Raw genomic sequence first — 26,535 nt, 5'->3', positions numbered from 1 at the left:
TGAGTTAGTTTTGACTATTGCCTGGGGTGGGGTGGGGGTGCGGTTAGTAGAAATTGTAGGAGGTGGGACCTTATTGGATGAATAGATCTTTGGACAGCTACATTTTGTCTGTGGCCTCTCCTCTTTCCTCCCCTCCCTTTCCCTGTTCCTTCTGCTCCTCCAGCTCCTCCTCCTTCTCCCTTCTCTCTCTCTCCTCATTCCCTCTCAATCACCATGAGTGATCAACTTTGCTCTACCACACAGTCCCAACCATGATATTCTGCCTCACCCATGGGCCAAAAGTAATGGGGCCAAATGACCATGGATTGAAACTACTATAATCATGAACCCAAATAAACTCCATTTTCAAGTAGGTTTTGACGTTGTTGTCCGTGTCACGTACTTTGACTTGAGATTAACCCCCTCATTGCCTAAACATTTTATCATTGCCCTTTGGCCTGATTTTGCAAAGGTCCCACTGGACCAGGCAGTGACTTTGCCAGCGTTCCAAAGTGACCTCTGCGTGTAGCTTTTCCTTTAAAAGGTTGCTCCTCCTGGATTCTAGCCTCAAGTAGAGTGCCAACCGCAGCGCAAGGTTTCTGAGGTGGCCTCTCTGCCACTCCTTCGTGCTCCAGAACCAGAGGGTGTTTCCCTTCTTCCCACACAGCAGACGTCCTTATTAACCCTTAACATATCGTTGGGACCACTTACTCTGTCTGTAAAAGACAGAATATGATGTCTTTGTATTTCTGCCGTATCAACCCTGATGCTTTCTTTCCACATATGTGGATTCTGCTTGTAGGAAAGGCAGAGAAAACTATTGTGAGGACATATTAATATTGTTCAACTACAGTCCTGTTTCTTATCTTTTTAAAAGTGTGATGCTTCAGGACAGAGTTAGACAAGACCAGTTCTTGAGAATCAACAACAGCCTACTGTCTCCAGGACAGAAACTCTGGGAGGTCAAGGAGTGAGGGGAGGAGCTTTTAAACCCAAAGGAAAGGAAACTGATACACAGTGGAGGCACGGGAACCAATGCAGCCTCACTAAATCCAGCTTGGCAGAGCTAGGAAGGGCGGATGGCACTCGGCACTCATCTTACACCCTGGTCTTAATTGGGGAGGATTGACAAACAACTCCTTGGTTACAATTTGGCTGCCTGTGTCTTTATTCCTAGAAAGAAGAAACCTAGTCATGTCAATGGGACTATTGCAATCCACACAGCAACTGTTCTTCGTACATAGAACCCAGCACCATGATGGTCGCGGGCATCTCTTTCACAGTCCGAGAAGTCACTCAGTGAGGCTACCTTTGCTTTTTCTGTTGACTTGTTTTTGTTTTGGGTGGAGGTTTTGTTTATTTGTTTGGTTGGGGTTTTTTTTTGTTTTTTTTTTTTTTTTTTTTTTTTTGAGACAGGGTTTCTCTGTGTAACAGTCCTAACTGTGCTGGAACTAACTCTTTTACACCAGGCTGGCCTTGAACTCACAAAGATCCACCTGGCTCTGCCTCCCAATTGCAGGGATTAAGAGCACGCACCACCACCACCCAGCTGAGGCTACCTTTGCGTGATCAAGCCAGTTCAAAATCCCACCACAGGGGACTGAGGAAGGTGGCTCTGTGGTTGAGAGCCCTTGCTATTTGTGCAGAAGACCGAGGTTTGATTGCCAACTCTTAAAGCTGCTTGTTACCCCAGTTCCAGGGATCTGTCACCCTTTTCTAGAGTCCACAGACACACGCTGCACATGTGTGGTGCAATATATACATGTAGGCAAAATACTCATAAAATAAAAATAATTCCAGCATGGATGAGGGAGGGGCTACTGAGGCCCCACCCCTAATTAAGAAGCTACTGGCAGTTAAGGGCTGCTGAAGGCACGGAGTCACTTATCTCTGGAGGAGATGCCCCAGTGGATAACCTTATACCCATGCATAAATGGGCAGTGTTCATTGGACTCAGTGGGTTAAAAGTAATAATGATAATAAAAGAAATTAAAATTTAAAAAGAGGACCTGAAGTTGGCAGGGTCGTGGGGGAAATGGACAGAGAAGTCAGGACTACCTAGAATGTCCTCATTCCTATGGAATTCATCTCAAATGCAACACTGGTCCCAAATAGTGGAATAACAGAATAGATTTGTTTCTTCCCTCTATTGCCACAGGCATTCCAAAGTCCCCAGGGACGTAGTGTTACCTACTCTAATGCTAATGGCATAATTTTTTCCTTAGGAAGTACAATTCTTATCTAGTTTGTACAGAAAATGAACCAGATGCCAGGGCTCTCAAAACTGCAAACACTTCACGGTGATTATACAACCATTATGTAATAGTTCCTTGCTCTAGTTAGAGCTTAAACCCTGCTAGCTTTATAAACTTCATGTCGAGATTAAAGACAGAAGGAAAATCGCCGCAGTAACAACTGAAGTGATGACTGGTACCCTCCTACAGCTTAATCTAATCCTTGCAGCATCCACGTGAGGAACTCATTACCGCTTCCACTTCATGGAGCTGGAACTCACTCATCGTGCGCGGTGGAGCCGTGACAGGCTCGCCCACGCGGCTTCAATAATGTGTGTCTCATTTCCACACTGCCCAGCTGATGGAGAACAGCGGCTCACTGGATCTCCTGCCAAAGCACTGGAAGACGGGTTTCTCCTCCAAAATATCAAGATCTAAGGAGGTTACTTATTTTCCAATATTAAATATATTTCACTAGTCAGCTTGCCCCCGTGTGTCATCATGTTTCAATATTGTTTCAAGTTTTCCAAAGTCTGACTACTTACTTAACATTTAGCCGGGGTCTCAAAATAATTCATAATGCCAATTTTCCACCCCAGGGCAATTCGTAGAAATGCATGCAGTTCTGAAAAGCCCACACTGAGGACAACAGTGTTGACTCATCCTCAACAGGAGAGCCACAGTGCTAGAAGACAAACAGAAGCACCAGGAAGGCTGCCTTCTGGAAGCCTGTTTCACCATTTAGTGGATTTAACCATTGTGAGTAACCAAATGGTTTATTCCTAACTTTTGAAAAAGTCTGGGGCTTCCAGGTGCAACATCACTTTAGGAGTTGCCTCTGTGTTGTGCAAAGAGTTGGTATGGGGGGCAAATGTTCTATTCCAAGAAAGGAAGAGAGGAAGAGCACTGAAATTCATAAACAGAATGATAGGACAGAAGAGGGGTGTGGAGGAGCCGAAGGGTGATCTGGGAAACATAAGAAGACAAGGCTCTATGTTTAAAAAGAAAAAAAAAAAAAGCCAGCCTACAAACCACAATCCCAGAGAACTTAGACAGCAATACAACAATGAGGACAATAAGAGAGACTTTCATAGATCTAATCTACATGGGAAGTAGAAAGTAGAAAAAGACAAGATCTCCTGAGTAAATTGGGAGCATGGGGACCTTGGGGGAGGGCTGAAGGGGGGAGGGGAGAGGCAGGGAGGGGTGCAAAGAAAAATATAGAGCTCAATAAAAATCAATCTCTCTCCCCCTCTGTAGTCTAGTATAATGACAATTTAGAACAACATCAAAGATGAATTCACTCAGAATATCAAATGTCTCTTACTGATAGGATGTCTAAGGGACCTATGAGAAATTAAAACTTCTTTACTGTTTTTCATTTGAATACAAAGGTTTAAATTTTAGATACATTTGGAGACAACAAAATCATTTGGGAAGTTATAAAATGGTGTTTAATAACATTAAGATCATTCTAATACTGATTCGTATTTTGCAATAATTTGAGCCTACTGAAATACTAGAACAGAAAACAATAAATAAGGAAATTCTCTTCCCTGTGTCTGATATGACCTGGCAGTCTGCATTGAACCCAGTCCTATCTGTCGGAGGATACTTTATGCACACAGCCCTTGCTTAGCAGAGACCCTAGGGACCCTCCCCACCCCGGGACTTCCTGTGATCACATCCAACAGTCTTCTTCTTTTCCCTTTCCTGTTACAGCCTCTGCTTTTGGTCTGTCTCTTGGCTGACACGATACACCCTCCCACAAGGACAGGCCTGTCCACGTCTCATCTCCCTGGCCTTTCACAGATGCCGCCTGCTTGCATTTGCTGCAGTAGTTTCCAACCAGCTTCCCTGAGGCTTAAGATTTCTCAAAGGCATTGCTAGAGTATTGAGTTCTTTTAAACAGATGGCTGTTTTTGCAATGAAAACCATCAGATTAATTCAAAATTTAAAAAAAATAAAAAGGACGTTATTAAGAGTTAAAAATATGGAGCCAGGAGGCTGGAGACTTTTCACTCATTTGTCATCCTTTAGCTTTTCAAACTGAGTCTTAAGCAAGAAGGCCCAGCTCCTGAAGTTAGAAGTGGTTTGGTCTTCATTACACTCTATCCTGACATTTTATTTCAGACCAGGTCAATATTAGCTGTGCCTATACTTCAGACGTGGATGTTCCCATAGGGTGAAAGCTTGGTGAAAACCTAGGGTAGGATTTTGTGATGTGGGATTCTCCTCTGTATGCTGTGAATACCATTGGTTAACAAAGAAACTGGCTTGGCCTGTTGCTAGGGCAGAACTTAGGTAGGCGGGGAAAACTAAACTGAATGCTGGGAGAAAGGAGGCCAAGTCAGAAAAAGTCATGGAGCTGCCACCAGAGACAGACATAACAAAACTTTGTCGGTAAGCCACTGCCATGTGGTGATACACAGATTAATGGAGATGGGTTAAATTAAGATGTAAGAGTTAGCCAATAAGAAGCTAGAGCTAGCTAATAGGCCAAGCACTGATTTAAATAATATAGTTTCTGTGTGATGATTTGGGGGCTGAGCTGCTGGGCGGCCAGGAAACAAACAAGTGGCCCTCTTACCACACTACTGGGAAATGGTGATCCCTCAGGAAGCAGGCCTCATGGAAGGCTGTTAGATGATTGGGGATGGACCTTCAAAGGGCACTGTCTTCGCACTCTACTTCCCGCTCTCTCCTTGTCCCTGAAATGAACAGCCATGCCCTCCCATCATGATACTGCCCCAAAGGAGGCTCACAGCCATGGGGCCACTCCGTTTTGCCTGGAACTTCCAGAACAGTGAAGTACAAGAGCAGTCCTGTTTTTAATATGCAGATTGATTCTGTCATTTCATAGTAGCATTGGAAAGCTAATCCAATCACATTGATTGTAATTTTCCAATATCTGGAAAAGGCTCATCAGCTTGTATCTGAAAGTGCAATGGCAATCTCTTCAGTCTATATTAAAGCATTTTGCCCAAATTGGTGAAATATACAAGAAACGTGAAGATACACTCACCTGGTTCACAGTTTTCCGTCACAAGTCCCGTGTAGAGGCAGTGGCTGAAGGAGATCATCACATCTTCTCCTTCCGTGTGAACAACCAAGAGGCCCTTGGTTGCCCTCGCTGGGATCCCTTGATCCGTGGCTTTTAACTGCACCCAAATAGGAAAAGATTCTGAAGATGGATTCTGCTGAAGTTTGATTTCCCCTGTATATTCATCAATAGAAAACACTGACTGGGTGTCCGCGAAGCTGAAAGTGACAGTTCCGTTGGGCCCTGCGTCTGGGTCGCTGGCTCTCAGCTGAGCAATGGTCTGGTTCAGGGACAGTTTGGGGGACAGGAAAGCATCAACTGGGTTCTTTTCCCAAACAGGATCATTGTCATTAGCATCAGTGACAGATATGAGTACAGTCAGCACGCTGCTCTTCGCGCCTTGGGGACCGCAGTCTCTGGCCACAGCTTGGAACCTGTGCTGCGGTCTGGCTTCTCTATCAAGGGCGCAGCTAGTTCTCAGTGCCCCTGTTACCCGATCAATGGAGAATGTACCAGAAGTTTCCCCCAGCAGAAAATATTCCACTTGCCCATTGAGGCCTTCATCTCTGTCCACAGCAGACAGCACCAGGACCACAGTGCCCACCTCAGCATCTTCTCTCACAGAGGACTGGTAATGAAGCATGGGAAAGGAAGGGCTGTGGTCATTGTCATCCAAAACCCTAACATGAAGCCGCATCACAGAGCTTCGGGGTGGATTCCCCAAATCTGAGCACAGGATAATGAGGGTAAAGTTGTCGATCTGTTCCCGGTCCAAAGCTCGAGTTGTCGAGAGTTCTCCTGAGGTTGCATGAAGTGCAAAGTACTCACCAATGTTCCCACCTGTTACAGAAGACAGTTGAAATCTGTTTGAAATGGGAAAGAAATAGCTCCTTGATAGGTGATATACTTATTACTTTTTAATCATTGAAAATATTTATTTCCTGATTATTGTATCGTAGCACTTTCCTAAATACTGAGAACAATTGAGCATGACCAACACCGTAGCCCCTCAATATGCATCTTAGAACCTGTGCAACAATCTGATTTTTTGTACATACATTTTGTATTCATATATTTTTGCCATAACATGCATTTTATTGATAACCAAACAATATTCAATGATAAGAAATATTGTTTAGTTGTGTTTTTTTTTTTTTTGCTATCCATCAAAAGTTGATACGTAGAGGTGGGCCCTGGAGAGATGGCTCAGGAGTTAAAAGCATTTGCTACTCTTCCAGAGGACTCAGTACAATTTCAGGGCTTATAAGGCAGCTCACAAACTTTTGTAATCCAAGTTCCATAGGAACCAATGCCCTCTTCTGGTTTCCACAAACAGTAAAACACATACATACATGCAGACAAACACATATATGTGTGCAATAGATGAAAATAACAGGTGGATTGTAAGAGTTTTCCAAAATGCAACTAGCTGCTATGTGTATTTCCGCTGTGCTAAGTGTATTTCTGCTGTGCTAAAGGTATTTCAGTCCTTCTGTGCTCCTCCCTTCTACAATCCCCTGGCACCGCGTGTACGAGTCCTCACGCTTCTGTCAGACGACCGCACAAGTGCCCAGTTCTCCCATGACATCAGCAAGGATATCTTATCCGTCTCTGTATCTTTCAAAATACGTGTTCTTTACTATCTTCCATAGGACTAACTCACACAGAGGCAAAGTGTCTCAAAGTCATCTTTGTCGATTACTGAAGTAAAAATGGTTCAAAGTGGTAAGATCCAAGTATCAAGCTCATGGATATGGGGCCCTACTAGCTTGTAGGCACTTAAAGCATATGGAATCAAAGTGTTCAGAGAAAATAATCGCAATAAATAGGGGCTCAAGAGGGGAATCCTGACTTTTTATTTATAGGACACGGTTAATCTACATCCAACATAGGAATAGGCAGATGTGTTGTGTGGTATTTGTGACTGAAAAATCAATTCATTTGCTCAACATTCATTGAGGCCCGATGATGTGCCAAGTATGAGCTCCTACTGTATACTACAAGTAGGCTTGATATTGGAACTGTAAGGAAGAATTGGACACGTGATCTTGCTCCCAAGACCTTACAATCTAAGAAGGGACAGCTTGGGATCCAGACCTTAGAGTATGCTCTTAGCACTCATATTCAGGTGGCGTGGGTGCGTGGGGATCCAACAGTGTAGAGCGTGTGAGCATGGCCACATGATGCTACTGGAAAGGATAACATGAAGATTCACCCTTCAATGAAAAGAAGCAAGACGACATTCGGAGACAGCATTATGTGTAAAGCAAAGACTGTGCATGTGGTCCCAGAAATGTGAGCACTTGGCAGCTGAAATGTCTTGGAGCAGTTTCCATAAACTGGATTCCCTTGAAGTTTGCAGGTAAGATAAAGTGTAGAAGATGAGACATGGGTTGTCACAAGTGAGGGCATGGATTTGAGAGGAAACAGGATCCAATCACAAGGGTTCTACTTCATTGCCTGGCCTTAAGGAGAGAGCTGGATGGAGTTCAGGCAGAGCCAGGAGTCCTGTTTCAGCTTTAGAGGAAGACTGAAGAAACAAGATAAGAATTTATATGAACGTGGAGGTTTAGGAGGGATTATGTAATCTGTGCTTGAAAAAGCAGGAAGGAGAGGACTGTACAGGAAATGGGTATGTTCTAGGAGTACAAAGGTGGAAAGCAAGACCCAGGAAGGTAGCAGTCATGACTTAGCTTAGGTAAATGCTATGGTTTTGATGTTGAATAGGCCCCAGGTGCCCATGTTTAACACATGCTCTTCAAGGTGGTGCTGTTACAAGGTAATGGTTGTTAGTATTCAAGTATCTCTACTGGCCTGACCTTGGGGTTCTGACAGGATGCTTGCTCAGCTGCAGCCACTAAGAACACCTCCTGTGCACAGTCACTGTGTTCCCTTTGAAGGGCCCTGCCCACCTCCCATCCCTCCTTCTTTCTCTCCCCGTCTTTGTCTGTCCCTCTGTTGACTCCTCCCCCCCCCCCCCCCCCGCCCATCGCAGTTCAGTGCAGAAGTAGTGGCTGACTTTAATGACTGAAGAACACATCCTACTTCATACAGAGAAGGTCTTTGCTATTAATTACCAAGTTTACCCAATTTCCTGTGATGGATAAATAACTGCAAAAGGCTATGAATTGGTTTGGAGGATATACAACTCAGAAAATGTTTAAGCAATAACTTTACTTCTATCAATCAACTGTCCTCCCCATTTTCAGGATATACACAAGGGGCCGACCGAGCACAGCCTAGTGGAAGAGCCTGCACGCGATGCTTCCATTGCCAGCACCAAAAGAGAAGTTTAAAAATGTGGACAGACACTTCCAAACCTGTGTTGGTAAAAAAGAAAACTGGCAGGAGGCCTGTTGCTGTTCTTTCCTTTACTCTAACACAGTAGATTGCTGTATACTTGCAGCAAGAGGCTAGGCCAGAAGGAACTTTGAGTACAGGGTTTCAGGACCAACCTGGGAACATTATGAGATTTTGAGAAGGAGGGAAGGAGGGAAGGAGAGGGGAGGGGAGGGGAGGGGAGGGGAGGGGAGGGGAGGGGAGGGGAGGGGAGGGGAGGGAAGGGAATGACAGAAGGCCCACATTTATAAACTAGAAAAGGTGATCCATCAATTTATTAAGCAATTCATTTTCAACACAATTTTGTTTTTAACAAACTATTAACAAAAACTTGGACAGTATCTTTGATATTTTAATCAATTCAATATAAAGTAACTTTAAAACAAAGATTCCAGGTGGCGGGGAGGAGGCAGAAATCCTTAATAAATAAATAAATTTAAAAAAAAATTATTTTTTTCCTGGAATAAAGTTTGCTTCCGGTTTATTAGAAAAAAAACAAAGATTCCATATTTATTAAAATTTTAACTAGTTTCCTTTCAATATATACAAATACTCAAATACAGAAAATACAGAGACAATAATTGATATAAAAACAAAAATCTACTTTATTATGGTAAATTGGGACAAGATGTAGAAGGAGTCATCAACTCAAGAGGCAAAGAATAAAATAAGTGACCATATGAAGAGACACCAACGGGGAAAAGACATCTGTTCTATACGTGTTTGCCCTGGTCCTGGCATTCAAGCAAATTCAGAAAAGCCTTCAAGACCATGACCTTAGAAAATGTGGAGGGTGCTGACCCAGGGTGGGCAGAGGCAGAGCCCTCTCTAGGGGAAGGAACTGTGAGGGCCCACAGAGGTGAGTCCTGTTCCACCTTAACTAAAGGTTAGAGAGTCTGCCACAGAGGTGAGTCCTCTTCCACCTTAACTAAAGGTTAGAGAGTCTCCCACAGAGGTGAGTCCTCTTCCACTTGACTAAAGGTTAGAAAGTTTGAGCTTATTCTTGCCCTCTCAAAGTTGTTGACAACAGGTATGGCTCCAAACAAGCTATCCTCACCTAGGGTGTGGCTACTTGCTGTTTTGGACATTAAGATGGCCCATAGAGGTGGATCTGCTCTACGCTGACCAAAGGTCAGAGAATTCAAGCCTATCTCCACCCATTCATTTTAAAACAGGAGGTTTGCCATAAGGAGTGGCTGCCTACAGGATACTTGGTCTAGGGCGTAGTCACTGCATGTCCTCCCTAAAACATCAGAATGCTTAACTCAGGAAATAGTGGCTCGATGTCTCAAATATTGAAGCAAGTAATTGTTCTGGTAGCGCTTTGCATCACGTTAAAGTAGTCTTTTGCCTTCCTCCCTTTGTGGACTGGGGCGCATAAGAGTTCAGAAGATAAACACAGTTGGATTCAGTATTCTGTGTTCACTGAGTTGCCCTCCCAGCACTCTCCTATGTCTCTGTATTTCTTTTGTATCTCTACCCATCGGCCTAACATTTCCAGTCCACACACCCCTACCCTGGAACACACGAACTGGTCAAGGCTGGACCCTGACAGGGAGGGAGCAGCAGTTCTCACTGGGTGTGGAATTTGTAGGAAAACACAGCAGACACCAAAATGGAAATCTCTCCAGGCCATCCGCATTGGTCAGTACCCAGAGAACACAGACTTTGTGAGACTCACCAGCTAAGCGATAGGTGACCGCTCCATTGCTGCCAGCATCCATGTCGAAAGCCAGGACAGTGTAGACAACCCCTGGATCTTGGTTTTCCAGAACTTCAATGTCTTGGCTGAGGACAGTAAGCTCTGGGGCATGGTCATTTTCATCTTCAACGGTGCAGATGATGGTTGCCGTGCTGGACAAGGGCGGGACGCCACTGTCTTGCACAAGTACTGACAATGGACACAAAGAAGGAAGGGTTGTGGCTATTAGTACACATCTAAGAAACTCGGTTCTTGTGACACAGTGTGAGACTGAACTACCTGGGTGACCCTAGGCCAATCAAATTTCATTTAAGGAGATTTAGGAAAATCTTAAACTTCAGGCTAGAGAAATGGCTCAGTTAAGAGAAACTGCTATTCTTCCAAAAAGCCCAGATTTGATCCCAGCACCCAGTTAAGAAGCTCGCCTGTAACAATTCAGGGAATTAGAAAGCCTTTTCAGGCCTCCATGAGTGTTACATACTCGTGGTGCTCATACAGACAAGAGGCACACACTCATCCATGTACATTTTCAAATAAATAGAAAACAAATAAAGAAATGCTAAGTCCCTTACCTCGAAGTGTGAAGATCCCTTGAGCTTCTCGGTCAAAGGTGACCATTGTTACCACTTCTCCCGTGTCAGGGTTGATCTCAAACAACCCAAAGGCAGGCCCCGGCATGATTTGAAACTGAAGTTTGGAATTGACTCCTTAAGGAAGAAAAAAATAAAGCAAAGTTTAGAAATTCTTTCCTTGGGAAATTTGACCCTTTTCATGTGCATATATCGGGCTGTAGATGAGAAGAAGGCAAGATTATTAAAAAGTCTTCAGATTAAAGTAGAAGACCATACCTCTCTCTGCTCTTCTGGAGTGACGACCCCATGAGCAGAAATGCTTAGTTTTCAAAAGCCTTATGAGACTTACCCACAGCGAATGCTTCGGATTTTTTCCTTCCCATAAAGTTTCTCTTAGGAGTGAGCAACTCTACAACACAGTTCTAATTACTCCTCCTAACACCCCTGATTGTGACTTAATGACATAATTGTGAACTTGTGGGACACAGGACAATTCCTGTAGATTATCCTCTGTTTAAAAAGCCTGTGCTCGGCGGTGGGACTCTGTTTATTCTCAGCCCGAGGAGCGGGCCCACAAGGTTGCTTGTGTGGTTAGTCTTGCTTTGTTTTGTGTTTAACCTAGCAGTTGGTCTCCTATCTGGAGCGAGACAAGCCATACCACATTGCTATGCGTTGTGAAAATAATTCCTCCCATTTTTGCGGCTGTAAAGAGTTTCTTGCTTATTCCTCCTCACACCCTTGTAATTGTCCGGAGCAAACAAGAGAATAAGAAAACAGAAGAGAAATAGAGATGACTTCGTCTAATCCCATTACATTACTAAGCAAGTTGGAAGGCTGGGTCTACAGATATTTAGTGCAGTCCTCACGATGACACACATCTAAGGAAGGATGGATACGTGACCAGTTGCTTCTGTGTGTACATGACACTAGCTAATATTAGACCTCAATGCCTGCAGACCCATGATTTCTTCCTCACGGCTCTGGAAACACCCTTCCCAATGACTTTCTTTCCCTCCGCAGCCCAGCCTGAGTTTACTCCATCAAACTCGCATCTTCCTCACATCTCGTGACTTTGGGTTGAAGATTCCCAGCCATCTTTCTGCTCTCCTCGGCTATCCAACAAGCACTGACACCGAGAGAAGACCCTAACAGCACAGGCGAGGGTCACTTCAACGTCAGCATCATTTGCGATTGTCCGCAGGCACAGCTCGCCTGTAGGGTTTCCCACCAAAGACATCCTGGCTCGCTCCCACAAGGTCCTTTGTACTTTTCAGAAAGAAAGGGACACGGACAATGAGGACTACTGAGAACTCAAGAACAATCGCAGTGGGTTTTTGATCCTACTACACTTACTGGCTTTGTGGGAGCCTAGGCAGGTTGGATGCTCAACTTACTAGACCTGGATGGAGGTGGGGGTTCCTTGGACTTCCCACAGGACAGGGAACCCTGATTGCTTTTCGGGCTGGGGGGAGACTTAATTGGGGGAGGGGGAGGGAAATGGGAGGCGGTGGCGGGGAAGAGACAGAAATCTTTAATAAATAAATAAATTAAAAAAAAAAAAAAAGAAAGAAAGGGAACATTGAGAAAGAATGTTCTTAATCATCTGAATAGATGTTCAACCCTGTTTCTATCTGCCCATCTTAATGGCTGAAGAAATCCTTCAACTGTTCAGACCTTTCCTAAAGTCTCTAGTCTTCCCTCTGTAGTAGTCCTTCTCGATATTTCCACATTTCATTTAAGGATGCTGTCCATTCTCTGGAGCAAACTTCAACCCACTCTCACCTCTAGCTGTTCTTTCCACTACGAGCAATGATTTTTCTGATCATAACTAGTGGTGATCTTCAGCTCTTACCTATTTTAGAACCTCCATGGTGTTATCAGTTGCTGACTGATATCCAAAAAGACAGAAAGGAACAAAAGAAGATTTAAAAAAAAAACATGGAAAGAAGAGTAGAAAAAGAAAATATTTGTGCTCTCTTCTTCTTTGCTTCACATTTTTGTTTATTTATTGATCTGTTTATCCAGTTGTTTGTTTTGCTGCTACGTTTGAAATTCAGGGCCCCACACATACGGAAGACATTCTGTAATTGAGATTCAATCCCTCATTATTTCTCTATGTCATATTTTACTCCTCATTTTCAGAGTGGGATGAATAGGGCTTATTCTGGCTATAGAGGTGGAGCTGAGTACAGATTCATCCACTTCTTTCCTAGTCAATGACTCCAGAAAACACCATGTATAATGAACTCTAATTATTTGTTTGGCTATTTAACTTTCTCCTCCCTCCCTCCCTCCCTTCCTCCTTTCCTCTCTTCCTCCCTTCCTTCCTTCCTTCTTTTTTCTCTCCCTTGCTCCCTCCCTCTCTCTCCTTCCTTCCCTCTCTTCCTCCCTTCCTCTCTCTCTCCCTTTTTCCTTCCTTCCTTCTTTCTTTCCTCTCTCCTCTCATTTCTCCCCTCCTGTGCTCAATTATCCATGCACATTTACTGAATGCTAGACTTGGAAAGATATTGTTAAGACAACTATCTTGGTCTCCAGAGCTCTTTTCTTGCGGTATAGACAATTAAACCCAAGAGTTATAAAGAGTGATGGGGTAGAGTTCAGGGGGAGTAGATCGATGAATTAAAGGTAATATGTTCACTCTCTCATTCAGTAAACACAGAACCATCTAAGGTAAGAGAAGGTGACAGAAACATGGTGCTAGGAAGACCACAAAGCCTTTCTCCTCACAAGACTTAGCGTCTTGTACAGCACTCAGTACAGTGATGTAAGCGTGCAAGCACAATGCTACATGATACGGTGTGACTGACTCAGCAGAGATGCTCTGTGGGGCCATGAAAACAAACAAGAGTTGATCAGCATAAATGAAGAAAGAGTGGATGCACACAAAATAAGACTCCCACACTTCACCAGCATCTACAAAGTCTCTCGTGATGCGGACCCTGACTCCCACACTTCACCAGCATCTACAAAGTCTCTCGTGATGCGGACCCTGCTTACTCCTCTGATGCTCCTGGCAGCTCACACCCTCACTGTATTCCTGCCATCTTTACTTCCCTGAACAAACGAAGCTTCATTTTGTTTGCAGCCTCTATAATTGCCGCTTCCTGTTTGTTCTTCCTTTACTTTTTTTTTTAAAAGACAGTGCTTATACTGCTGTGTCTCCGATCTAAATCTATGCTTCCCTGTCTATGATACACCAGAGTTTGAGACGACTGCCCTCCTCTGTTCTTGCTATTCTTTCAGAAGCCCTGGGTTCAGTTCCCAGGATCCACATGGTCACTCACAGCCATCTGTACTTTCAGTTCCAGAGGACCTATGCCCTCTTCTGGCCTTCCTGGACACTGTAACACATTATGCATGTACATACGTGCAGGCAAAATAATCGAAACACATGCAATAAATAAATAAGTAAATAAATATTTTTAAAGGGGGACAAATTTGAATTTTCTTCCTCCTAATAACACACTGTATCATCAGTGCTATTCTGTCCTTTAACACTCTGTGATCCAGATTCTGCTGGGCCCCTCCTCTTTCAGCCCGCCCTTCCCCTTTCTCTTTAAAAGACAGACGCCTCCAGACTCATCTCCCACCTTCACAGTACTGCTTTGCTTACTCAGCAGCAACAGCAATACAGCGTCTAATATTCTTGGCTGGCCGTGACAGGCAAGAACACTTGTCACGAGGAGAAGGTCTTGCATATCAGGGAGTTTGAATTCTTTGTCGTTGGCTGGAGTGCTCAGAGTCTTGTCAACGGAGAGAGAATGACACTAAACCCCCATTGTTGTGATAGCACTAAGAGCCAACCGCGAGAGTCGGACGCTGGTGACCTGATCCTTGAAAGACTCGGACTGGTTAGAAAACCAAATGTCGTCATGATTTACAGAAAGCAAATTGCAAGTTGAAAGTTTTACACTGACAGCGTAACTCACTGAAGATCAGAAACCTACTAGGAGAGCCCGAGATTGATCTCCTTGGAGACTGAACTGACATTGGGTGGCAGACACACAACAGAGACGAGGGGATATAAAAGGCCAGTAAAAGCCGTGACCAGAGTCTGTAGTGTGGCAGGCAGGAAAGTACAAACCTGTCCAAGTTGTAGACAGATAATACACATTGGTATAAACCTGGGGAATATATAGAAAGCCAATTCTAAGTGAGTGAGAAAGACCTACATCCTAAAGACCGTGAATACTTCCTGACGGGATAAGGCGGAATAATATGTTCTAATCAGGAAGGCCATCTCTCATGTCTTCAATAATGACACAATGCTCACATCTTCAGATATTTCTAAATCCAAGAGGATATGCTTCACTGTTTGTTTGGCGGCAATGAAAAATAAGTAGTAATTATATTTCAAAGATTAAAGGTAACCCAACACCATTTATGACTTGTAGGATTTGGTTTCTCAAATCATGAACTCAAAGGTACTGGTTGAATGCCTACATCATGTCTCTTCCTACCCTAGAATTGAGGCTAATATAAAGTAAAATACACTGGATCCAGGAATTTGTAGTGTAGATAGGAGACAATCAACAAATACAAAAAAAAATAGAGTTTAGTCCAAAATTTAACAGAGATTGTCTTCTGAGTGAGTGAGAACATGATTGGTCCTTACTCATTTCCCCCTTTCTATAAATGTATTCATAGCTGGAATCCATAGAGAGACTCCGCATAGTGTGAGTCAGCCAGATACCATCAGGACAGTAGATCAGCAGAGGCAGTGAGCCTGAGCCATTTGTGTGGCTCCTCTAGCAATGGCCTGAGACTGAGAAATTTAAGATTTTACCTTCCCAATGGCCCAAGTCCCCTCTAAATCCCTCTATTAGGATGTGGTAAAAACCAAAGTCTCCAGGCTCAGGAAAAGAATGAGTAAGACTGGTTGGTGCCCTGATCCTATAGCTCTCTTGATGCACCTGGGTTGGGCTGACACCAGAACCAGCTAATGCTGCGGGAAGAGACTGAGAAATGAGGCTGACACCAGAACCAGCTAATGCTGCGGGAAGAGACTGAGAAATGAGGCTCATGAGCAACCACAACAGAGTTCAGGTGAGCAACTGACGGCTCTTATGTCATTAGATAGCCAGAGGAAATACATATTTATAAAAAAGTGACATTATACTTGCCCGGCAGGAGAGATACTATGATCAAGAAGTTGACATTAAAAACTTAATAGCCAGCAAGAGTTTCTGCAGCTGAGAGCAATTATTACAAAATGTCATATATTAAGATATTTTAGCTTCTAGGGATGGGGGAATAAAGCCTAACATGCGCAAAGCGCTAGTTCCATGCCCAGATAATAAAAAATGATGTTTTAGCATCTTTATCCTTTGTTTTAAGAAGCACACGCAAGTGTTCTATTGGAAGGCGTCCATAATGACCCTTATAAGGATAACACTGGTAATACTCCAACGGCTGAGCGGTAAGGTATCCTTATTTACCTTCTTCCTTCACTCTAGAACATCTTTTCTCCCACAGTTTACATATCTGACCTTAGATGAACAGTGGTGTCAGAATTGGAGTCAGTGAAATATTGTGCTTTTCCCTGACTCCAAAAGTGGGATTCGGAGAGTACAGCTGTCAATCACACACAGAGCAAGTCCTGTCGGGAAACCAGATGATCCTGGGAAGAGAGGACATCTGCATGGAATAGAACAAACCCCATCTTCCTGGCCATGTTCAAGTGTACATCTCACCGTCCTGAGCAAGCGTCATCACCCCAAAGTCATCTACCGTGCGAGGTGCCAGGGGCAGCCACACTAACAATGGAGCTCTTGTTGAGGTACCAAATGCTGGGAAAATTTTAATACCCCAGTAAAAATCTGGTAGTTGTTTTTTTTTTCTTTTAATACAAGAAGAAAGTCCTGCTAGATTTGGAGTGAGTCATACAACATAAACATTCAAATCCCTTCGGACTTAGAATGCCAAACAGCACTGCGTGCTTACGTTTCAAAACTCTGCATTCTAGCATTCCAGAACACATATGCTCAGCTCTCTGGTATTAAGTAACACTATAGTACTTTTTAAATACATACTATAAAGTAAACCATTCATAAATTCCAACCCGATGCCAGTTATGTTAAAATCTTGAGTACGTCATTTAATTCTCATGCATAATGCTGTTTCATTGTTTGAATTCACTCAGTGCAAAAAAAGAAAAAAGACCGAGAGGAAATTTATTCAAACACAACACACACACACACACACACACACACACACACATACACAGTCACATGTACTTACATAAGCACCAGCTTAACAGATCTGGCTCGATTGAAAATATAGCAAATACAGTACTCGTAAGAAATTCACACCAAAAATTAAAAATTTAAATAATTTCTTTAAGTGAAGACTTCCAGTAACTCAAAACTATCTCAAGAATACAAGAATAGAGGAGATTTGGGATGGTGTTAAGTTGTATTTCAAACCTCCATTAATGTAAAAATCACAAAAATAGTAACTGTATCTAAACTTGCAGCTGTAAGTGTGAAGCCGGTAATGATCAGTAGGAGTAGCATTTACACTAGGCAACTCCACAACAAAGAGATAGCATTTGCTTATGGCAGTCATGTCTTATTATTAAATGCAAAAATTTGAGAGAAATTCCTCTCTCCCTTTTCAACAGAACCCTGTACAGAAAATAAAATGAACAAAGTAAGGTCCAGGGGGGAAGAGACTGCATGTGGCTAAGCAGAAATTCTGCAGACAGCTCACCCTATGCTGCCCACTTTGGGAAGTGGTTCCATGCCCAGCCCAGGCTCCTGCTGGGTTGACAGCCGGCAACCTTGGAAGGGAGCGTTCCGAACCAGGGCCACCACGGAGATGCACCCCTTCTGTACGTCCCCCAGGATCGCTGTGAGAAGCATAGCTTGTATTCCCCGTTGTTCTGTCACCCTAAAACAGCGGTTCTCAGCCTTTCTAATGCTGCGACCCTTTAATACAGAACCTTCCGCTGTGCTGACCCCACCCACGCAGTTATTTTCATTGCTGCTTCATAGCTGTAATTTTGCTATTGTTATGAATCGTAATATAGATTATCTGTGCTTTCTGATGCGACTCACAGGTCGAGAACCGCTGCCCTCCAGCAAACAGTGCTGGGAAAGTGTAACATCTAAGCTGGACTGAGCATGCTCCTTTCTGAGCACAGTGGGGAAAAGCCTTTGCTCACACTGCCCTCCTTTGGTCAACGTGAGAAAATTATGTGAGCCTTAGGAGTGTCCCTAGCATTTCAGACAAAGTCACGTCAACATTTAGGGAAGAAAGGGCACCGCTACACTATGGGCTTTGTGGAAACACCATTATCATGTTTGTAAATATAAATCTTACAAAAGTTTTAAGGACTGCCTAATTAAATGCTCTGTATTAGTTCTGATGGGAAAACTCAGAATGTAGTTAATAGCAAACACTGAGGTATCGATTTTTATCATTATTTAGTTTTGACTTAAGACAGAGTATCATTAAATGAACTGTGCCTTCAACACCCTAAGAGAGCCAGGGACGTTCAAAGGCAAGTCGGAGACACTCACAAATTCCCAGTCACAGTAACTGTTGCCTTCAGAGTTGTGTGTCTGTGTTTTGTGTTAATTATAACAGTAGAAACAGGAGTTCAAATGACCATTCACTGAGCCAGATGTTAGCATAAACTCTCTTCCCACTTAGTAATGTCTTCATGCGTACAATGGAATTGTGTATGGGGGCACTAGAATTGTCCCCATTTTATAGACAAGACGAACAGAGAGGATTAGTAACTTATTCAGGGCTATACAGCTTAGGTAGGAGATAATTCTAGAATTCGAGGCAGGCTGCTATCAGCTCCATAGCTCTGGGAGCAAGCCTGTCTTACACTAAGGAGATGGGGAACCGCCAGACTCCTCCTGCTCCATCCATCTAGCACACTTGGAGGTAAATGTGAAGTTATGTGTATCCCTCTGCTTGCTATCTCAGCGAAATCCATAATTACATGTTAATTAGGGCTGTACCACTCTCAGTGCTGATAAAGATGAACACAGATGCCAGATAGAAACAGACATTACCTATGGTTATTTGTTCCAGGTATGTTGCTGAAAATACTTGATATTTGAGATAAGTAGTAACTTCATTTCTCTATAACTTTTGTTTTTCTTAATTTATTTACTTAAATTATTTATTTATTAATTTAATTATTACTTAATTTATTATTTCCACACATGTGGAGATCATAAGAGAACATTCAAGAGTTATTTATCTCCTTCCATCATGGGTTCCAGGTCAGTAAGCACTTTCCCACTGTGCCAGCTCACAGACTCCATTTTTCCATAACTATGATTTTATGCCAACAGTAACCATTTTGTGCTTTACGGTGCCTGTTATCTGATGTCTATAGTTTTCTGATTACCTGAATCCTTGTCCTCAGCTTCAACCCTTGTAACGAACACACCGGGACTTTGGTTTTCTCTAACTGAAGCTTCGTACAGAAGTTTCTTAAATACGGGTGTCTCATCATTTACATCGAGGACAGTGACGGTCAGAGTCTGGGAAGCAGAAAGTGCTGGCGTGCCACCATCCTGGGCCACGAGAGTCAGCATGTGTTGAGTCTTCGCTTCGTAATCCAAGGGACAAGCTGTCCTCAGCAAGCCTGCTTTGGAAGAGAAGACATGATGGACTATGGGTGTGGCTTGAGGCGGAGCCACTCCCTTCACCTCCGTTTATGTTACAACACACAATCAAAAACTTTCATTGCTAATGAGTGAATCATAACAAAGAGTGAAATTTATTGAACCAACTTTAAGTTCTTACTTTATCTACTAACATTCTTCGTCAGAAATATCAATTTAAGTTGTAAAGACAAACAAAAAGTTTAGAAGTCTATCCCGTATGATTATCTACAGAAAGGCCTGCATCACAGTTACCAGTCTAGCCTGCATTTCCCTCGTTTTTATAAGTATCTATGATGCTAATAACATATATTCTGGGACACATGGCACACGTGAAAGTATCCATGTTATAAAAACGTGCATTTGACTCTGTTGCTCAGGACATTTGATTCCTGTTAGAGACCTGCCTTCTGTTGCACTTACTCTTGGTTGACCGCCATTGGCTTTATGAACAATAATGGGCACAGACATTGCAATTCAGGCAATAAATTTCACAAATAAGCTACCTTTCTACCCCACTGCACTGAGCCACATAACCCATGTATGTGCGGTGTTCTGCACAGATAGCTATTATGGGGTAATAACTGTCATATATTTCTTCTAAGATTGCTGACTGCCTGCCTTTCCAATTTTTTTCTTCAAATAATTAAATATTGAATCAGATTTTTGAAATAGTTTTTTCAATAATTACTCCTCATTTTATACATTGGGGCCATAGGAAACCCCTATGTTTTATTTTTTTATTAGACACACGAGCCTTGTGAGAGAAAAACAACCTCCCATCTCATATGGATACATTCTGCAATTATCATTTTATGTCCTTGAAAGCTACCTCAAAAGAAATAGCCATTGTAATAGCTCAAGATTCATGATGCCGGCATTACTAAGACACAATTCATGTTTATTCTTCCTCTTTAACAGGCTGAACCAGACCTTCCTTGAGCGTCTTGGAAAGCATTTAAAGTACCATTAAGTCAGCTCCGAGGAGAGCCACAGTCCTCGCAATCATCAGCCTGTATCTGGACAATCTCCTGTCAGCTGGGCACTGAGGTGGTGTTCATACAAGCCTCAGAAGGGAACCATATGTCAGGGTCTGAGAAACGTTCTGATAAATTTTCCCATCAGAATAGAAACAGCTATGCTCACAACTTCCAAATCCCCACATTCACATCAACTCCAAACAATGCTCTTCACAGCTGGCCAAATCGCTTACGTCTGAGAATATATTTCTTAAGGTTCATGTTGAAATCACTATTTTATAGACAATTAGATAGTACTCCATACTTTTAAAAAATATCCTGAAAAAGTCATAAAAAGAAAAGATCACATCCTATTTTTTTTTAAAAAATAGTGAATGCCACCAGATAGCAGGGCCACAGCAAGACGGCTGAAAAGGCAGTGAGTGACACCTGTGCAGAGGGAATGGCATTGAATAAATATGGACATAAAAAAACAATGCTACAACCGATGTGAAAAACAATGCCCACAACGAGCAAAGAGCTCAGCCATTAAAGCCTGTATGTTGTTTCCAGTTACTGACCAGTGCTGGCTTCCATGAACTAAAGGCGAATTTCCACACCAAAGTCTTTGCATAATGTTGCTGATTTGCCGTATAGCCACCTTGCTTTACTTAGTCGGATTCCTACGCTAAGGACTCACGATGGTGGCTATTGCCTCCTCAGCCCACAAGATACAGCTAGCTACGAAGCACAGTTAATATCAGCAAACAGTTCTAATATACAATATCTGCGGTGTGGGGGTGTGTGTGTGTGAGAGTGTGTGTGTGCTACATCTCTCCAGCAACAGTCTGTCACCTATCAACTACAGCGATGGTTCTCGTAGAGAGCAATAAATAAGAAGGGTTGGCAGGAGTGCAGAGAAATCAAAACCCTTGCACATGACTGCTTTTAATGCAAAACATTTCAACTGGAAAATGATATGGCCAGTCCTCAAAAGTAATTTGTTTAATTGGCAAAAGGATCCTAAAGCCCCATCCTTCCAGAGAAGCTATAGCAGTTTTAAGATTGGTTATAATTAAAGTATGACACATCCCAGCGACACCACTTCTGGATACTTATGCGAAAGAATTGCAGTCAGGGTCTCCGAGTAGTGACAATGTCAAGTTCACTTCTGTACTGTCCAGAACAGTCAATGTTAAAAATAACTCAAAGGTCCACCAGCAGATGGATAGAGACAGAAAATATGATACATGCGTGCAATGGTCTTAAAACCCATGAGGAAATTAATTGCCTTAAATGGGATGGCATGTCTGGACTTTGAAACATGATACTGGCTGAAATGCGCTAGCCATACTAAGACAAACATGGTTCTATTCATCTACACTTTTAAAACAATCAAATTGACAGAACTATCAAGAAGATGCATGAAAGGAAGTGAGAACAGTTGGCTTAGATGAAGGGAAAGGGTGATCTTTGAGCCCAACCGTACAGCACTGGGTCCCCAGTCACAAATAATGTGTTCTGTTGGAATGTTATTCTCCTATAAATTTTCCTTCTACAAAGTTAGGCACACCTGCAAACTTAGTACTTGGGAAGCAGAGACAGGCAGATCAGGAGTTCAAAGTTCTGCTACATAGTGGCTTTGAAGTCATCATCCTGGTATATATGAGAACTTGTCTCAAACAAAATGTAACAAAATATTTAGTGAAATGAAACAGTTTAGAAGGGGTATCCAGAGCACTGTACCTGATGACCCGTCTAACATGAAGACCATGTCCTCGTTTCCTGAGAGGATGCTGTATGTGACTTCCCCGTTCATCTCTGCGTCTGCGTCCTGGGCACTTACACGGTGCACCAAGGAGCCCACTTCAGCATCCTCTCTGACGAAGGCCATGGGATGAGACACAAAGGCGGGGCTGTGGTCATTCACATCCAAAATCACGACTTCCGCTACCAGTGACCGCCATCGCCGGTCGGTCACATTCACAGCCTGGTCAGATGCAGTTACGGTCAGTAAGAAAGTGGGGACCTTCTCTCTGTCCAAGGGAGATACGGTGACCAGTGAGCCAGAGGAGGGGTGCACAAGAAACGGGTTCATTCCAGCAGGGCTGGATTCTGCGAAATATTGTATCCTGCTGTTCAGAAAACTGCCGTCGCCATCTTTGGCATTGAAGGTGTAAACCAGCGTCCCTACAGGGGCGCTCTCCTCTATGCTGATCGCGATGAACTCGTCCTGGAAAGAGGGAGAATGGTCGTTCTGGTCCTCTACATCAACGCTAAGGAAGACTGTGCTGTTCCACGGAGGGCTCCGGCTAGGGTCTTCAGAAATCACCCGGATAAGATAATGAGATGTGGTTTCATAGTCAAGTTCCTTAGAGAGGAGCAAGTCTCCCGTAGGGCTGTCGATTTCAAAGTGTCCATCCCTGTCCTCCGCAGCGATACTGAAGTGTGACTTCCCGCTCGGGGGCTGTTGAAGGGGATCCGGTGACTGCATCAGGCTCATGATTTTTGCAGGCTTCGTGTTTTCCGGGATCACTAAATGTCTGATATTCTGAGATTTAAAAACTGCCCCTTTGGAAAGTGGTATCACCTGAAAGGGTAAATGAGTATCTGTTGATACAGAGTTCTTTGAAACTAGCTTCACATATCACTATGAAAAGGTAAGTTTAAACATCTATATACATATATTATGACACTATATTGGAAGCTGATTTCTATATGTGTTTTTGTATATGTGTTAATTGATGAGAAAATACATTTTAACAGAATGCAAATGTATCAAAATACTGAAATCTGCTCTATATAGGAACGAATAAAATTCACCTTCTACCTTGCTGTAATACATGAATGAGTGTTTTGTGAAGCTGTGCCACAGTTCTTCTAGAACATACCTGGTAATTCTTCAGTGTGAATGTTGGACAGATAATTCTCAAAATGACCCCAAATCCTAGAGATCAGTCTAGCCACAGTGACACCTTTGGACAGTGAAATATCAAGTGTCTTTGTTGAAACAAAAAACTAAAGTTTTGACCACATCAATTTTTCTCCTAACTCACACTTTAATTATGAAAGACATAATGTGAAAACAGTAGTCCTGGGGAAAAACTCCTTGTTACTATATACATATAGCCTATATTATATTTATACTGTGCAGGTGTTACTTATTATAACGTGATCAGCAGAGAGTCCAGCTGTGAAGAATCCCCTTTTGACTGGCTGTAGGTAATTTTCTGCTGCTGCAAAGATGTCCCATGACTTGGTTTTGTTGTTGCTGCTGTTGTTGTGATTTGATTAATGCAAAGCTTTGACATATGATCTCAAGTAATTTTTACAAGCTTTAATTTTTTCAAAAACCCATGCAATTTGTCCTGTGGTCATTTGTTTAGGCACAAGGCCCTTTCCTGCAAACTTACCAACTCGCTGCCATCAGAAGTAAGAGAAAACTCACCTTTTGCACATGACACCCAAAGCAACACAAATGTCTATGGGGTGAAGGATAGCTTGTCAAGAATTGCACATAAAAAGGGTCATTTATACTTAATTTTTTTTCCAAACAGTAATAAGAAGGCAAGTATTGGGTGTAATATACTCTTGAAATAGGATCCACAAACTTGGACTGTCTTCATACTATCTACTTGTTTAAAAAACTCAAATGAAAGTCTCAGAATGTTCTTCTACATTTTATGCCGCTAGCATTACCTGAATATTAATAATCGCCTGTCCTTGCAGAGGGGGCACTCCCTGATCACTGGCGATGACTGTCATCCTATAGGAAGGTCTGTAGTCATGGGAAAGGATCGTGGTGGTTCTTATTTCACCGTTATTGGCATCAATCTTAAAGTGAGCGGGATAATCTGTATGCAAAAATGAAGACACTAAATTAATTCATAAGGCAGAAGATGGGATCAATTCAGTTCATGTATTCGTATTTCAGAGCATGTATTTACTTTAAATTTCTTGAGAGTTTAAGGAGCTATAGAACGCTAATTTGGCTTTAATTCCTTGAGGGTCTGATGAGCTGTGTGCCCTGCTCAAATGTTTTCCAGGACACTGATACACACATGCATCAAACGCAGCACACAACACCGCTCTGATCCCTTCAGCTTCCACACTTCCATGCACAGTTAATATCTAACTTTTATATGCCACTAAAATATAGAAGAGATTTTTTTTTAGTTTAAGTACATAAAAATAAAAAAGTAGAGAACTGGGAATGGTGGTGCATAAGCCCATTTTCCACTGGGAAGACCGTGCCAGGCCATCCTGAGGTACACGGTGAGACCATCTGCAGATTTCTGCCTCCTGCATGCAAATTTTGCCTTTGAAATTCATTTGCTAACACTATGTAGAGGCATTTCATTTTCATTTTAATGAATAAAGCTTGCCTGAAGATCAGAGAGTAAAACAGCCCCACTTACTGGCCAGCCTTACAGACCAGGCAGTGGTAACACACACCTTTAATCCAAGTAGCCACACTGGTTTACCACAGAAACCAGGGCAGTGCATGCCTTTAATCCCAGCCCTAGAGAGGATTATACTCGTCGGTGATGACCTAATTTCAGTAAGTACAATAGTAGTGTAAGGACTGTAGGAAGATAGTCTGCCCCAGTGTGCTAGAAGGAGCAAGCTCGGAAATGTTTACATGCAAAGAAATCAGGGCGCCCCCTGGTGGGCAACACGGAGCATGGAAGGAGAATTTGCTCCCTGACAAAGCCCGTGATAATGACGTCCCAGTCCCTGGTGGAAAGGGAGCTGACCTCAAAGGCAATAAGGTAGAACTTTTATCTTCTGTGAGCTGCCTTCGTCAAATACGTTGCAAAATTTGCCTAGGTGAAGCTGTAGGAAGTCCATTTTCACGGTAGTGTCTCACTGAGCAATACCATTGTGTGAACACGTGAAACAAAGCTTCAACAAAAACTCTGTCCCCTCTCACTCAGGGCACAGGAGTTGCTCCAGGACATGGAACGGAGGCGCTATTTCTGGGAGCAACACAAACACCCTGCAAATTTATCACGAGCTGCGTCTCCACGCTTCAGAGTCGTTACACTCGGGAGATGTGTTTTAAACTGGCTGTGCCGTTCTGACTGCAAAATGCTTGTTAATATTCTTTGCTCGGCTTTCAAATCATTTGTCCTTTTCTTTCTGATCGCTCAGGATTCTCAATAAAGCTGAATACAATTCTGTGTCAGTAAAGGGATTGTAACTGCTTCCTTCCAATCCATAACCTGAGACATACAACACGGTAAACAGTGACATATTTCACGAAGTTCTGAATTTTAATGTCATTTCATTCAGCTACTTCTTTTAATTTTTTTCTTGTTTAAAAGTCGTTTTCGCCCTCAATATCAAGCCATCAACCTCTTACATTTCCTTCTGTGAGAATTAAGATTTTGACATTTAAATAAGACAGATTTTGAAGAGTGAGAAGTAGATATGTAATACCACCTGGGTAACAAAGGAGGTCTGAACCAGGTATTGATGAGCCATCTGCTTGCTACATACTGTGTATCAAATCTTCATACACTTACCCACTAATCTATTGTTAATGTGTCATACTATAGTGTCTTCCTTTTAAAAACTTTGTAAATGAAAGTCCTATGGAAGCATATTTTCCATTTGTCCTCTGACACTGTCTTAGTCATTCATATTTTTTTAGCTCTTCTATTATGACTTTAGAACGAACATGACATATTTCACCACACAGTGGCTGACATTTTAGTTGAAAATACTCTAAACCAATAAATAAACATTTAAACATTTCTCTCTCCTAATATGAGTAGTACAGATATAGATTTTATTTCATTTGCCTTTCATGCCTATTATTAAATCTTTACAATTTTTTTTCATAATGGTTGAAAGCATCTTCTGCTAGAATTTTCCTTAGATTCCTCAGCAAGCATAGAGCTGGATAAAAGGAACTGAAGAAATCCACTTCAGAAAATACAACAGGATAACAGTAGAAGACTATGCTGCTCAGAAGAAATCCGATTTTCTGAGCAAGTGTGCTGAAATGAACACTTGTGAGCTTTGCAGCAAAGCCGCTCTGGGCCCGTGTCAGCTTTGCGGCGTCAGCAGAG

General features: G+C 42.6%; 1 protein-coding gene across 1 annotated transcript in view; it reads right to left on the bottom strand.

Annotated features, from left to right (window-relative positions):
• Positions 1–26,535, bottom strand: part of Dchs2 (dachsous cadherin-related 2) — a 202,184-nt gene that overhangs the window by 27,454 nt on the left and 148,195 nt on the right. Inside the window, exons 8-13 of the mRNA XM_075950639.1 lie at positions 24,158–24,312; positions 22,205–23,048; positions 19,241–19,480; positions 10,870–11,004; positions 10,277–10,486; positions 5,239–6,096 (exon numbers count right to left, since the gene is read on the bottom strand). Of these exons, the coding sequence (XP_075806754.1) occupies positions 5,239–6,096; positions 10,277–10,486; positions 10,870–11,004; positions 19,241–19,480; positions 22,205–23,048; positions 24,158–24,312 (2,442 nt within the window). The remainder of the gene's footprint in view (positions 1–5,238; positions 6,097–10,276; positions 10,487–10,869; positions 11,005–19,240; positions 19,481–22,204; positions 23,049–24,157; positions 24,313–26,535) is intronic.

This window comes from Microtus pennsylvanicus, chromosome 16, assembly GCF_037038515.1.
Source record: "Microtus pennsylvanicus isolate mMicPen1 chromosome 16, mMicPen1.hap1, whole genome shotgun sequence".
Lineage (NCBI taxonomy): Eukaryota > Metazoa > Chordata > Mammalia > Rodentia > Cricetidae > Microtus > Microtus pennsylvanicus.
Note: the sequence above shows the minus strand (reverse complement) of the source record. Positions and strands in the feature narration are given on the sequence as shown.